General features: G+C 37.1%; 1 protein-coding gene across 1 annotated transcript in view; it reads right to left on the minus strand.

The window, feature by feature from the left end:
• Window positions 1-11,884: 11,884 nt before the first annotated feature.
• Window positions 11,885-15,067, minus strand: part of COL21A1 (collagen type XXI alpha 1 chain) — a 221,485-nt gene continuing 218,302 nt past the window's right edge. Inside the window, exon 30 of the mRNA XM_027852911.1 lies at window positions 11,885-13,097. Coding sequence (XP_027708712.1) covers window positions 12,910-13,097 — 188 coding nt within the window. The 3' untranslated portion in view covers window positions 11,885-12,909. The remainder of the gene's footprint in view (window positions 13,098-15,067) is intronic.

The following is a 15,067-nucleotide window of genomic DNA, read 5'->3' on the forward strand; positions in this document are numbered from 1 at the left end:
GGGAGTATCTTGTTCATAGAACATCATGAAAGCCAATGTTACTGGATCAAAAAGTATGTGTTGAAGAATAACGTGTAAGAAGATTGGAAAGGTAGGAAAGGGTTAGGCTATGAAGGACTTTGAAGGCCAAGAAGAAATTTTTTTATGTGATCCTGGAGATAACAGAGAGCCACTGGAGTTTAGTGAGTGGGAAGGCAGGGTAAGGGCAGGGGAGGGTAGTGAGTGGTGATGATGTGATCAGACGTAAGCTTCAGGAAAATCACTTTAGTGGCTGAATGGAAAATGGACTGGAGTGGGAAGAGACTTGAGGCATGCAAACCCACCAGCAAGCTATTGCAATAGTCTAGGCATGAGGGGATGAGGGCCTGCACTAGAGTGGTCAGAGTAGCAAAGGGGGCATATTCAAAAGGTGTTACAAAAGTAAAATCCACAGACCTTGGCAACAAATTGGTTATGGGGAGTGAAAGATAGTAAGGAGTCAAGGATGACACATAGTTTGAGATCCTGAAGAACTAGGAGGATGGAATAGCACTGTACAGTAACAGGGAAAGTGGAGATGCAGGTTTAGAGGGAAAGATGATGAGTTCAACTTCAGACATGCTGAGTTTAAGATGTCTACTAGACATCCAGTTCAAGATGTCTAAAAACAGTTGGAGAGCTGAGATTGGATGTTGGCAGCAAAGTTGAAGCAAGATAGATAGATTTGAGAGTCATTGGCATAGTGATGGTAATTAAATGTTTGGGAGCTGATCAGCTCACCAACTTCAAAAAGTGAAATAGTATAGAGGGAGAAATTGAAAAGGGCTTAGGACAGAACTCAGTGAGACACCTGTGATTAGAGGGTAGATGAAGATTCAGCAAAGGAGACTAAAAAGGACCAGTCTAATAGTTAGGAAGAGAAACAAAAAGGTGGGGTATCTTGAAAACCTAGAGTAAAGAGTGTATCAAGGAGAAGAGGGTGATCAACATTGTCAAATGCTGCACAGTGGTCAAGGACTATGAAGATTTAGAAAAGGCCATTGGATTAGGCAACTAAGAGATAATTGTTAACTTTGGAGAGAGAAGTTTTGGAAGAGTGAAGAGATCAGAAGCCAAATTGTAAGGGATTAAGAACAAAATGAGAGGAGAGAAAATGGAGGAATCTGTTGGGCAGATAAATGGCACAGTGGATAGAATGCTTGGCCTGGAGTCAGGAAGACTCAGCTTGCTAAGTTCAAATCTGGTCTCATACATTTACTGGATGTGTGACCCTGGGCAAGTCATTTAACCCTGTTTGCCTCAGTTTCTTCATCTGTAAAATGAGCTGAGTAGGAAATGGCAAGCCACTATCTTTGTCAAGAAAACCACAAATGGGGTCATGAAGAGTCAGATACAACTGAAAACAACTGAACAACAACAATAACAACATTGTAAATGGTCTTTGCAGAGTTTGGCCACAAAGGGAAGGAGAGATAAAAGAATCAAGTGAGAGTTTTTTTAAGCTAAGTAGAGTGACCTCCATGAAACATAAAAAGACCTAGAAGATGATGGGTAGAGGATCTAGGAGAACACATGGATATGAGTTGCAGAGTATGAGAAGTCATGAGTGGAGACAATTTACACTGAAAGAGGCAATATCCACATCAGTGAGTGATGAAATCACAGATCCATTAAAGTATTGAAATGTATATGAAATTATTTTAGCATTATATTATAACTTTGAAGTTTTCATAGTTCTTTACCTTCATTATTTCATGAGACATGCATAATAATATCATGAGGTAAGTAATTTAAATTTTATTCCCATTTTATAAATGAGAAAATTGAGGTTCAGGGAGGTAATTTATTTACCCCACATCACATAGCTAGTGAGTGTCAGTAGAGTCAACATTTGAAGATTTATTTCTTAACTCCAGTTCCCATGCTTGTTCCCATTATAACCATGTCAATATGATGCCTCATTAACCCCCAGCTTATAGGTGAGTATAGCAGAATGTGCAGTGTGAATGAGAAGACCTGGGTTCTACTCCAGACTGTGCTACTAACTGTAATTTTGAACAAGTTGAGTAGTCATTTGGGATTGATTAGATTCCTAAAGGCTCCTTTAGATCTAACTTGCTAAGATTATTAGATATTATCTTGCTTTAATTTCTTATCTAGAAAATATTGTATCCGTCTACACACCTTTGTTAATTCTATTTCCCCTGAGAAATAATGCTTTATGATCTCTCATCCTACTATTCCCTCTCCCTACCTGGTTTCACAAACCCATTTTTGCCTATGGAAGAGACCATGGAGTGTAATGCCTGCCTCCCATCACACCCACCCAATTTTATGCAAAAAAAAAAAATGAAGCCCAGGGATATTAACTGAATTGCTCAAGATCACACAAGAGATCTGGGATTTGAATTCCAGTCTTCTCTCTTCAAATTCAGGACATTTTCCATTCTGTTTCACTTCCTATGAAAACTATTTTTAATAAAACTTAGGAAAAATCTTATCCAATCACAATTCAGGCCAATAGGAAAGTATCTAAATAAGTGGAGGGAAAAAAGTAAGAAAAGGCTACTCATTAAATCAAATAAAAACCAATCTGGCTGATTGTTTTGATTAACTGAATTCAGAGCAAAAAAGACAAAGTTTATTTTATGACTTGTGGTTTAACACAAGCAGGAAAGAAAAAAGAAAGTCCTGTTCCAAGTTTTCTGAAATTGTAAAACACTGAAAAAAGGAAAAAAAAACCCACCCCATTCTTTGGTTCATTGGGTTTATAAATCATCTTTCTTCTGTGTAATCAGACGCACAAAGTATTGTGATTTTTTTTCAACCTCAGCATTTTTTCCCCCTGGGAGTCATTATGTAAGAACTTTGTGCTTTGATAGGCATTTAGAATTTTGTGTGTGTAAATACATATTTGGGAAAGAATATTTTCTTGCCAATTTCCAATGTAGAAATTAGATAATACTAGACTGAACAGTTTAGTGGTGTTTTTTCTTTCTTTCTCCTTCAGGCCAAACTTAGACTCTAAAGAACCAAAATGTCTAATACTCCTCTCTATATGCATTTTCCTGCCCAACACCCTATTTCATTAGCAGTTAGCACTGTGGAATCCAGAATTTAATGCCAGAGGAGAAATTATTCCGTTGACAATTAGATAACACATTCATGTTACCATAAAGCATGAACATAAAGTCAGTGACTCAGTACAAGCAATCAGGTTGAGGATCAGAGCAATGTGTTATTCCAGAACTGTTTATGTTGTTCATGGATCCTCCTTTCCACAATGTCTCACTTTCATCTTTTTCCCCCAGACTGAATCTTTGGCTTAATTTTTAAGTTAGCATTTTATTTTTCCATAGAACAAAATTAACCACGATGTTTAACTAACTTAATACTTTTCCTCTTCATTCATTCATTCAAAGGAATGAATTCAACAAGACATTTATTAAGTGTGTATGGTAATCTTGACACTAGGGATATAGAGATAATAAATACAAAAGATCTCTTCCCTCAAGGATCTTATATTTTCTTTGGGGACTAAGGTATATTGACAGATAAGTGAATATAAAGAAAACTTCTAAGCACTGGGATATCAGAAAAAGACCTCATGTAGGAAGTGGTGCTAGAAAGGAGCCCAAAGTTGATGATTCCCAAGGTTAGAGGAAAAGAAGGAAGAAACAGGTGATTTTAAAGTATAACAGTGAAAAAAAAAGTTATCTTTATTATTCATGGAGAAAAACTAGATTAAATGTTAATGTAGAAGCTTCATGGGGGCAGAAACTGTCTTATTTACCCTTTTTTGTCTGCCACCATCTCTATCTCTCTCACATACATACACAGCTGTATATAAATGTATATAAATATATGGTGTAGAGTTGGCACTTAACACATATTTAAATACTTTATGAGCTCCTGGAGTTGTCAAAAAAGATTGTCATAATTCCATTATACCAGAACAAAAGAAAATAATTATGACCTACTCCCTTCCCCAGTGGAATTGTGAAATATTCTTAACTACTCTCTAAAAGGAAGCTAGGTGACACAGTGGGTAGAGTGCTGGGACTGGAGTCAAGAAGATCTGAGTTCAAATGTGGCCTCAGACACTTCATAGTTGTGTGACCCTGGGCAAGTCACTTAACCTTGTTTGTCTCAGTTTCCTCATCTGTAAAATGAGCTGGAGAAGGAAATGCCAAACCACTCCAGTATCTTTGCCAAGAAAACCCCAAATAAAGTCACAAAGAACTGGAACAACTAAAAAATGTTTGTACAACAACACCTTCTAAAAAGCTGTAGTAGAATAAACACAAGCAGAATGAAACAAGAAATATTATAAGTATATAATTTAATGCCACCATTCAGCAATGAGACATGGACAATCATGATCAGCTTAGCTGATCTAAGGGATAACTAATGACAACATCAATTATGAATCTATCTGCCATGTTGACAATGTTGACAATGATTTATCAATGTAGAAAAGACTGTACATAGAGAATTAGAATGATGATAAGGAAGTAGGTGAAAATAGTGATTTCACACTCAACAAATCAATTAATGTTTATTAAGTGCTTACTATGTGCCAGCCACTGAGCTAAGCATTGGGGATACAAAAAGAGCCAAAGAAGCTGGGGAAGGCAATAGGCAGAGATGAGCAGGAAGAACATTCCAGGAATTGAGGATAGTCAGAAAAAAATGGCCAAAGTGAGAGATGGAATGCCTTGTTTGTAGAATAGCAAGGCCAGTTGTATTGGATCAAGGAGTATTTATTTAGGAGCAAGAAAACTCATATTTGGGAGTAAATGAGACAGCCAGATGATAGAGTACTGGGCCTGGAGTCAGGAAGACCTGAGTTCAAATCTGACCTCAGAAACAAACTAGCTTTATGATCTCAGCCAAGTCATTTAATTTTTTGCCTCAGTTTCCTCATCTGTAAGATGAGCTGGAGAAGGAAAACGGCAAACCACTCCAGTACCTTTGCCAAGAAAACCCCAAATGGGCTCACAAAGAATTGGAACAACTGAAATTACTAAACAACTATCTACTTATGTGTGTGTGTGTGTATGTACATATATATATATATGAAATACTTATCATATATGTATATTTTATATATGCATATATATGGTACACTGGGGCCCCCCAAATAACTATGGAGCATATCAAAATAGGGATGAGAGGATAAGAATAGGGAATGGACCTGTCATTTCATTTGCACAGAAATATTCTGTTAAGGACACAACCTCTACTAATGCAGGTCAGCACCTTTGTTGCTATTTATACTCTTAGAGAGTTGCCTAGACCAGTGAGTTAAGTGGCTTGTTCAGGGATTGCACAGCCAGTATGTGTCAGAAGTGGGAATTGGGCCTGGGTCTTTCTGGTTGGCTCTCAACCTGCTACACCATACTGCTTCTCTATAAAAATACATCAATTAATAAGTAACTTGGAAAAGAGGAGATTACAATGAATCAACTGTAGACAGGAGAATATGTGGTGGGAACAAAAAAACTCTAAGGACCAAACTACAAGGTATGTATAGGCAAGCTTGTAATCTTTGGATTGTGCTTATATGTAAAGACAGCTGTTTGACTTGGTGAAGACACAGTGATGGAAACTAAATATTGGGAAAGAAGCTTCCACAAGAGTTTTTTTTAAAAATCTGTAACTAGAACTTTGCTTAGTTTTCTCTCAGCCCCAGGTGTCTCCAAAGTTAAAAAAAAAAAAAAAGTGTTCACAAAAGCCTCAGGATGATTGTGGTCCTGCTTAGAGATAAGTTCTGAAAAAATGCACCAAAAGGATTCCACCCATCAGTGTCTGGTCCTCTGTCCCTACGGTCTCTGATGAATCTTGCTGCTAGCTAAACTCACAATCCCTTCATCATATCCCTTAAAAAATGACCTTTCCTTCCTCACATCTACCATATCCCTTGGCTTACAGCCTTCTATACTTAGCACGCTCTATTTTATTAATACAGTTTTGCTTTTGTTTTGTTTTGTTTTTCTTTTTGATGAGGCAATCAAGGTTAAGTGACTTGCCCAAGGTCACACAGCTAGTAAGTGTCATGTGTCTGAGGCCAGATTTGAACTCAGGTCCTCCTGACTCCAAGGCCGGAGCTCTATCTACTGTGCCACCTGGCTGCCCCTATTAATACAGGTTTGTCCATTTCTTATCTACCTCCTTTTCCCAATGCAGTTGTAAGCAAGGACCATGCTTTGTTCACTCTCCTCCCTCTTCTCCCCCTCCCAGGGAGCTATCCATGTAGGCAGAATTTAATGAATGCTTTTTAGGTTAAGCTGAATCTATTCACGTCATAGTCGTCCAGTGTTTTGGTTACCAACCAGGTCTAGTATCTCCTAATGAGTGCCACATCACATGACTAAAATAAAAAATCAAGGTCATTTTCCATGCTTTCTTGTTACTGTTAACAAAGACACCAATTAAATATGACAACCAAGCACTTCTTCCCTTCTCTTGAATGAGAGGTATGGGGCCAGTAATTGGCCAGACATTTTGGTGGCACCAGAAGATAGAATCAATCCAAACCTTTCCTTTTTTAGATGAAATAATGATATCTGGTTATTTATTTACATCCAGAGCAAGGGCAGGAGCTTTGTTCAAGGTCACAGAAGGCATCGGTGGACTCTTCTCTATCTTTTCCTCAAACTGATTAATTCCACAGCTAATTTCACTTTGATCACCAATGGTAATGCAAAGCACTATTCAGATTGGATTTTGAAACCACCCTATCTTAAACGGCAATGTAATTAGAAGGAAAAGTGAGACTATTAGAAGGAAAACTGTGCCTATTCCTCATTCTGTTTGAAGCATTCCTCCAGCTTAGGAGTTTCAAGGAGTTGCCAAGAGATAGAGCAATTACACTTACAGGGACAGTTATGACTTTTGCAGACTTAGATATCATTGGGGTATTTAAAATTTGACTAATACTCTAAAATCCATATTGCATTTACCACAAGGATGTCTCCTGGGAAAGCAGAACCTGGAAGTTTTCATTTAATGAGAATTTAGTGTGCTGAGATTCATGGTCCAAAACCAGAAGAAAGGTAGGGAGGAAGGACCACACAGTTGCTCAAAACCACTACAGAGAAAAACCTTGGCACCTCCCTTTAACTAAGAGAATGTTCCATTCACAGAAATCCTTTTGTTGATGTTATTTGTTTTTGCCTTCAAGGAATTCAATTTCCCAATATTTGATTTCTGTCACTATTTTCACCAAGGCAAAGCTGCTAGCTAACTCTACAAATATGTACAATCTATAAATAGGAAGCTTGTCTATTGATATCTTGTAGCTGAGCCCTTAAAGTATTGTTTTTCTCTCCCCATGTCACTCCTATTCCTGACAGCTTGCCTGGAGTAGCAGATAGAGACCAAACCTCAGAGCCAGGAAAATCTAGGGTCAAGTCTTGCCTCTGCCACATACCCATCTTTGTGAGCTTATTAGGCAGGTCACCAAACTTCTCACTGCTCTAAAGAGGTGTCAAACATGTGGCCCTAAGGGTAGATCTAAACCAGATTAAAATGAAATTTGGAATTTTTTTTTTAAAAAATCAATAAAAATACAATTAAACTAAATTAGAAAATACTACATTTTAAAACTAAGTCAACATGTGGCTGACACAGATTCTTATGTACAGATTAGTAGCCCCTGTTTTCATTTGATTTTGACACTTGCTTTTTGTAAATCCAACCTTTTAAGCTATGAGCTTCAGAAATAGTAGAGCCTGTGTTGGTACAGGGAGTTCACTTCTATGGAAATTCCTTACTCCTGTGAAATCACAGGTCCAATGCCTTTCCCTCTTTATACCACAGCTTTGTATCTGTGATTGATTCACTGTGGTGTTTTGAAGTATGCCCCTAGAAAATAGAGATGCCTTTCTATAACAAGGTAATAATACCGCTAAGAGTGTCTCTTAATTTGGTGAGTAAAAAGGTTACGAAATGCTTGAGGTGATCCTGAAGGAGATTCAAAGCAACCTTCTTCTGCAAATAAAAAATAGCAAAATAGTAAATATAATTTAATGCATGTAATACATAATTAAAGGCTAAGTTTTTAAAAACTGATTATACATTTCTTCTACCAGCACTTTAAAATGATTAACTTTCATATTCCTGGATGAAATTAAGGACCAAGCCCAGTCATTCCTTTTCTCTGAAGGGGAAAAAAAGGCAGGGCATATCAGAACATGTGAGCATTGGTCTGTTACCATAATGAGAAGTGCGTTGTCTTGGGATCTGATCTTGCCTCCACTTTTAGGGCACTAAAAAATCAAAGTCAGAATCTGGAAACAGAAAATTCTTTGAAATGAAAAACTATAAACAGAGAGAAAACAGTTATTATTTTGTAAATATATGGAATTGAAATTTGTGGAATTTCCTCTAACTTTTTCTTATTCTTTGATCAAGCATCTAGCGGCATTATGAAGAGAGCTCCTTTTACTCCGCCTTAAGATGTAACATATCACCTACATTGTTAGTGGGCAAACCAAGACTCTAAAAGTCTTATTCCAACACTTGGACTAATGAGCTCAGAAAACTAAGAAATCCCAGTTTTATTGACATTTGAATGAGACCTATTTTTCCCAGGTTAGTCAAATGAGGTCTTAACATGCTCTGAGCTACAGTTTTGAATTATCTTTAAAACTGTTGAAAACAGGAGCTAAGTATTTGAAAAGCTACAGATTTTCCCTCAAGCTAGATATTCCTGTTTCTTATGGTTAAAGGGAATATCACCAAACAACAAAAGGCTAGCCTGCCCAAACCCAAGAACAGATGGAGCATCTAATAGGCTGTTTCATTAGCCATGATTAGTGTTTTCCTTAGAAAGCAAGTTTAGAGTGTTCATCTTTCAGAGGGAATGAACTGATAATTAAGTGACCCCACTATGTTCAGCCAATAAAAAAATGAATTAGAGTAATTATGTACACGTAGTGTGAACAGAATTAGTGTGGCATGTAAAAAGACATAATGGCTTTGGTTTTTTGCTGCCATCTGCTGGGGATAAAGTGAAAGAATGTTTTCTAGCTGAGTTGAAGGCCATACAATTGGCAAAATGACTTTGGGAATAAAGCACTGAGAATTATGGCAGCATTTAGTTTTCTAACCATCTATTTATGTGGTCATCTAGGCGAAGGTATTCTTTTGGAATTTGTCCCACTAGCTTAGATGAAATATGGCGTTTTATTTGATATAAAAGTCTACTATTAGACCACGGTTTTCAGTATTCTATACAGAATAAGAAGGGGTATCAAAATTTGTAATTCTTATAAATTCAAAATAAGTCTCCTGTCTCATATTCTCTATTAATAATTGGTACAAGACTGACAGCTTAATTTTTGAACTGGGTAAACTGAATGATTTCACTCAATATTCATTATAATCAACATTTATTTAAATAATTTCTAATGGATTTTCAATATTTTTTAGCCATTTCTACTGCAGAATTATGATGCTTCAGCATCCACAGGACCATTCTGACACAATAAGAAGTTATTTGCAATGTTAGGGTTGATGCCTTAGTGAGGTTTACTTGAGAGAAGGAATTGGTCACTTAATAATTCTTAAGGTCTCAATGTACTAGTTACTATCCTAGCATGGATTTATCCAATCTTCTCTAAAGAGAGAATAAGGAAAAAAAGGTGTAAAATATGCCGAATACCAAGAAAATCCTGAATCACTACTATCTCATCTTCAAATGTGCTTTTAAAAGCCATGGAGAAAAAAAAGTCATACATTCATCTTAGGTCTTTCCACAATACTGCTTCTTCTTCCCTTCATTCCTTCCTTCCTTCTTTCCTTCCTTTCCTTCCTGCCTCCCTTCCTCCCTCTGTCCATATGGGGAATCTGGCACTCACATGTCTGTGCTCTGCCCAAAAGAAAGTGGATTTCTTTAAAAGAGCTTTGGAAGAATCAAGCCCATTGGGATTCAAATGGAGCTACTTGAGTATGCCTTAAATCCAAATCACTCTGAATCTTACTGATTGTCCAATAATAAGTCCCAGCCCAAGCCTCACTTGGTCATTGTTTGAGTTTAGATGCTTCAGAGTGAGTGTTTCTGTTTTGGTCAGAAACCCTAAGGATCTTTCCCTCCCAGATTGATTTTTCTTTTGAGTAGGTAAAAGAGGCCTTCTTTTACTTCATTTCGTACCTAGCCTTGATCACTGAATGGGTGTAGCCTCAAACAAACTGAGACCTGGGAAAGAACTTAGCTTAAGAAGTTCAATGTCTCTCATTGAATCCTGAGCCATCTCCAGTCCTCGAGATCTATGTCTTGCCACTGAACCCAGATGACTCTGGAGGAGAGAGTGAGGCTGGTAACTTTGCACAGCCAGCCCTGTCCCGACTTAAATCCACTACATTTGCAAGACAAGACATCACCTTCTTGATGTCATTGGCCCTTTTCTAGAATGAAGGACAATCAATAAGATATAGTCCATGTCTCATCCTGCATGTTAATTTAATCACCTCTCTGTCATACAAAGGAGTAGCATTCATTTTCTACTCTGAAATTCTGGTTTATAATTATGTTGATCAGAGGTCTTAAGTCTTTAAAATTGGTCTATTTACTTGTTTGTAAATATTTGTTACAAGGGTTTGGTTTTGATGGAGAGAGAAAAAATAAATATTGAAGTATTGAAAAAAATAATGATAAATATATTCCATATCCCATTCTGCTCCCAGAAAAATAGCACTGTAATTTCTGGAATCCCAGGTGGGTGCATTTATCCCATGGCATGAAAGGAAAGTGTAATCTTGAAGCTACGATTCCAATTCCAATGGTCAACCTGGCTTTATGTACTTGGACTAAAGAAAGTTCCAGGGCATAAACAAAAATACAAACTAAAAGCCTAGGGAATTATTAGAGCTTCAGCATGATTTCTGCCAGCACAGAAAGAAGGAAAGTGATATATGCTAGGCAGAGCATGGCTTACAGAAACAGTATTAAACTAAAATAGAAATAGATCCCTGTGGACCACATATTGAGTTAGAAAACCACATCTTAACATTATCTACGTTGCATTTTTATTTCTACAGTTGAACATTTCCCTATTAGATTTTAATATGGGACCACACCCTGGAGTTTTAGTGTACTTGCAGCCCTGGGGCAGGAATTTGAGACTTCTATTATGTATATATACTCCAATTCAGAGCTGCCAAGGAAGCAATGTGGCATAGGAGAATGAACACTGATTTTAGAGGCACAGGATTCAAATTGCAGTTTTGTTCCTCACTACCTATGTGAGTCTGAGCAAGTCCCTTTACCTCTTTAGGATTAAGCTTCCTTATCTATAAAATGAGGGGGTTGGACTAGATCATCAGTCAGGCACCTTCCAGATCAAAGTCTATAAACCTATAATCCTAATTACTTAGATGAATATGATAGGGCAGCAAGTGGGCAAAATTCAAGGAATCACAATAGTCACGACTGACTCTTGTTTTGAGAGTTTAGAAGAATAATCTATCAGATTATCCTCAAAATTTATTCATTGGTTAGAAGAAATAGTTATTTTGGAAGTAAGAAAAGCTGTACTAGATAGCCACTAGACAGGTGTGAATACTTGAATGATGGATAAATTTGTTCTTCAGTCATTTTCAATCATGTCTTAGTCTTTCTAACCCAATTTGGAGTTTTCTTGGTGCAGACATTGGAGTGATTTGCCGCTGTCTTCTCCAGCTCATTTTACAGATGAAAAATAGGCAACAGGGTTAAGTGACTTAACCAGAGTCACACAGGTAGTAAGTTTCTGAGGCTGGATTTGAACTTAGGAAGATGAATCTTCCTGACTCCAGGCCTGTCACTCTATCCACTGCATACCCTAACTGCCCCTAAATATTTGACAGTACCATTAAATAGCAAAGTGAATGTTAGGAATGAAAAATTTAAATACCATCATCATCAGAAACTGTACAAAATTTTATTCAACCTTGAATGTCAAGCACAGTACAAAAGTTATAGCATGACAATTGAAAAACAAAACATCTGAAAGTCACTTTTATATAAAAGCTTTTCTGTACAGTACATGACTGGGCAATATTAATTTAACCATCTGCCTTAATTGGTCAAGCGCAGTGGGATTTGTGCAACTGCTGTACTTTCAACTGAAGCCTGTTTTGTTTTGTTTTGTTATTTTTTTTTTCCTGTTAGGGATACATACAAAAATTAACATACATTAACATACACATATAGTGAATAAAATGGAAAATGAAGGTGTACAACAAACATTGCAGTTAGGCAGAGAGCATGGGGAATGAAGGCCTCAGCATTTGTACTCGTACTTTTTTTTTTGAACATGCTGAAGAGTAATGATGAAACTGACTTTTCTCCACAATATTCTGTATTTTTTAGTATCATCTGTCTAATATCATTTCAGTTTTAAATTAATCATTGTGGTTATTAATTAAGCAGACAGTGAGGGAAATTAAATGCACAGAAAGAAATTTCGTGTAGTTTTCAATAACCAAATTCATCTTCCCCTTTGGCTAATGAACAAGCATGAACTATGAGATATGAAGCATACATAACCATGAGATTTACACAAACATGAAATTGAAATCAAATGATTTACTGCATGGAGACTGAATGTGAAACATTTCACAGTGATGGGCATCTGATCAACTAATACTTCACTGCTACAAGGCAATGGTGGTAGCTAATTTTACTCAATTTTAATTCAAATTAATGGACTTACGAGGAACCTCCCCCATTTTGGTAATGCTTCTAATGTAAAGGCTCCATCTGGAGAAGCCTTTAAAAACAAGAAGCAGCATTATCTTTTCATTATTTCATTATTTGTTTTCTTTATAAAACCGAGGTACTTCAGTTCCTTTTCAAAGGATTTTTGCCGGTAATCTTCCTGAGACTTGAAAGACCATAAAAGAAAAGCACCATGCCTACTCTGCTGATAAAGGCATTGCAAATTAATAGTTTGGTCCTTTTCTAAAGGGGTCTCTTCCAACGATCACACTGAAACATAAAGATGGATCACAGATTCCAGGGGGTCCAGTTGGCCCTTGTATTCCAGGATTTCCGCGGTCTCCATCTTTGCCAGGCAGACCTGGTTCTCCAGGATGCCCTTCTTTGCTAATTCCAGGAGGACCCTCAGGACCTACAACAAAACATTATTAATCAATGAATAGACAAGCTTCTGATTATATCTATCTATCACATTAGATGAAGCATCTGGATGAGTCAATGGAAAGAGCCCATTCAGGAAGACCTTAATGCAAATTCAGTCTCAGATACTTACTTGCTGTGTGATCCTAAGCAACTCACTTTAACCTCTGTTTGTCTTAATCCACCAGAGAAAGAAATGGGTAAGTACTCTAGTACCTTTTGCCAAGAAAACCTCATGGACAGTATGGTCCCATGGGGTCATGAAGAGTTGGATGTGACTGAATCAACTAAACAACAAACACAGTAGACAGATCAATATAACTTCTTTAAAACTACTATCTATTTTTCCAAACAACTAAGCTAACATGTTGGTGCAACTGATATTTCTCTGAAAACTGCAGTCATCCTTCAATTACTCAGGGGCTAACTTTTCCATTTGTGAAATGTTCTTGCTCCTTTGTGTAGAAGAGGGCAAAGCTTCCTGGATTTAGAACCAGAGACGCTGTGTTCAAATCCTGTCGTTGTTTTTGTACTTGTTGTTCTTGTTTTTGTTCAGTCATTCAATCGTGTCAGACTCTTCATGACCCCAAGGACCATACTGATGATGGGTTGTTTTTTTTTTTTTTTTTGGCAAAGGTACTGGAGTGGTTTGCCATTTCCTACTCCAGTGCATGAAGGCAAACAGTAGTTTTAACTTGCCCAGGGTCACACAGCTAGTAAGTGTCTGAGGTCAAATTTAAATTCAGATCTTTCTGACTCTAGACCTCCACGCAAATCCTAATAATTCCATTTACTATCTGTAACTTTGAACATCTATCTGCATGACATTAACATCTTTGAGCCTCATTTTCCTCATAAGGAAAACTAAATAATATCTAAAGCTTCTTCTAAATCTAAATCTATGCTTCTATGATTCTGTGAGTCTTTGAAGTATTTCATGATAAATCAGGAGTGGTTGGATCAAGGTACAGAAAGGAGGCAGACAAATAATTTTTACTCCTTATTAGAAGCTTTACATCTAAAATGTGCAATTTCTATTTGTGTTTTTTTTTACACATCCTAACTTATTATCATAATCCAATATTTGTTAGGCCAATGCCCAATTGTTTGTTCTGGCACTATTCAAATTACTACATTCAACTCAAATGTGGATTCACTAAGCCACAAAAATTAGTCAAGGATACAGAATTACAGATTCTCTGAATTAAACAGGATCTCAACGGTCATCATCTAGTTCCATAAATATTTTAAAAAGACTCCTTTTTCTACAAACATCCCAGACAAAGGGTCATCCAGCCTTCACTGGAATACCTTCAGCAATAGAAAACTCACCTCCTGAGGTCTTTTATTCCCCTCTAGAGAAGTCAAGGACTAGACTGGCTGGACACTAGAGAAACCACTCTACAAACTAGATTGCAGAATTTGTTGTTGTTGTTGTTGTTCAGTTGTTTTTCAGTTATGTCCAACTCTTCAAGACCCCATTTGGGGTTTTCTTGTATCACACAGTTAATAAGTGTCTGTGGCCAGATTTGAACTCAGGAAGATGAGTCTTCCTGACTCCAGACCTGGCACTCTATCCACTGTGCCACTTAGCTTCCCTAAAAGTGAAATTGTATTGTTGTTCAGTCATTTCCAACTCTTTATGACCGCATTTGTAATTTACTTGGCAAAGATACTGGAGTGGTTTGCTATTTCTTTCTCCAGCTCATTTTGCAGATGAAAAACTGAGTTAAACAGACTTAAACAACTATGCCCACAGTCACAGAGCTAGTAAGTGTCTGAAATCAGACTCCAGGCCTGGCATTCTATGCACCGTATCACCTAGCTGCCCTTGTGGCAAAATTAGATAGGTACTAAGAAAGAGATAACTTTGAAAGATTCACGGAAAATCTTCAGATTATAAGAAGCCAATTGTAATGCTGTATTAAATGTATTAAAATGGATAAAATGAGATAATATTTG

The sequence above is a fragment of the Vombatus ursinus genome, unplaced genomic scaffold (genome assembly GCF_900497805.2).
Source record: "Vombatus ursinus unplaced genomic scaffold, bare-nosed wombat genome assembly UNPS02009835.1, whole genome shotgun sequence".
Taxonomy (NCBI): Eukaryota; Metazoa; Chordata; class Mammalia; order Diprotodontia; family Vombatidae; genus Vombatus; species Vombatus ursinus.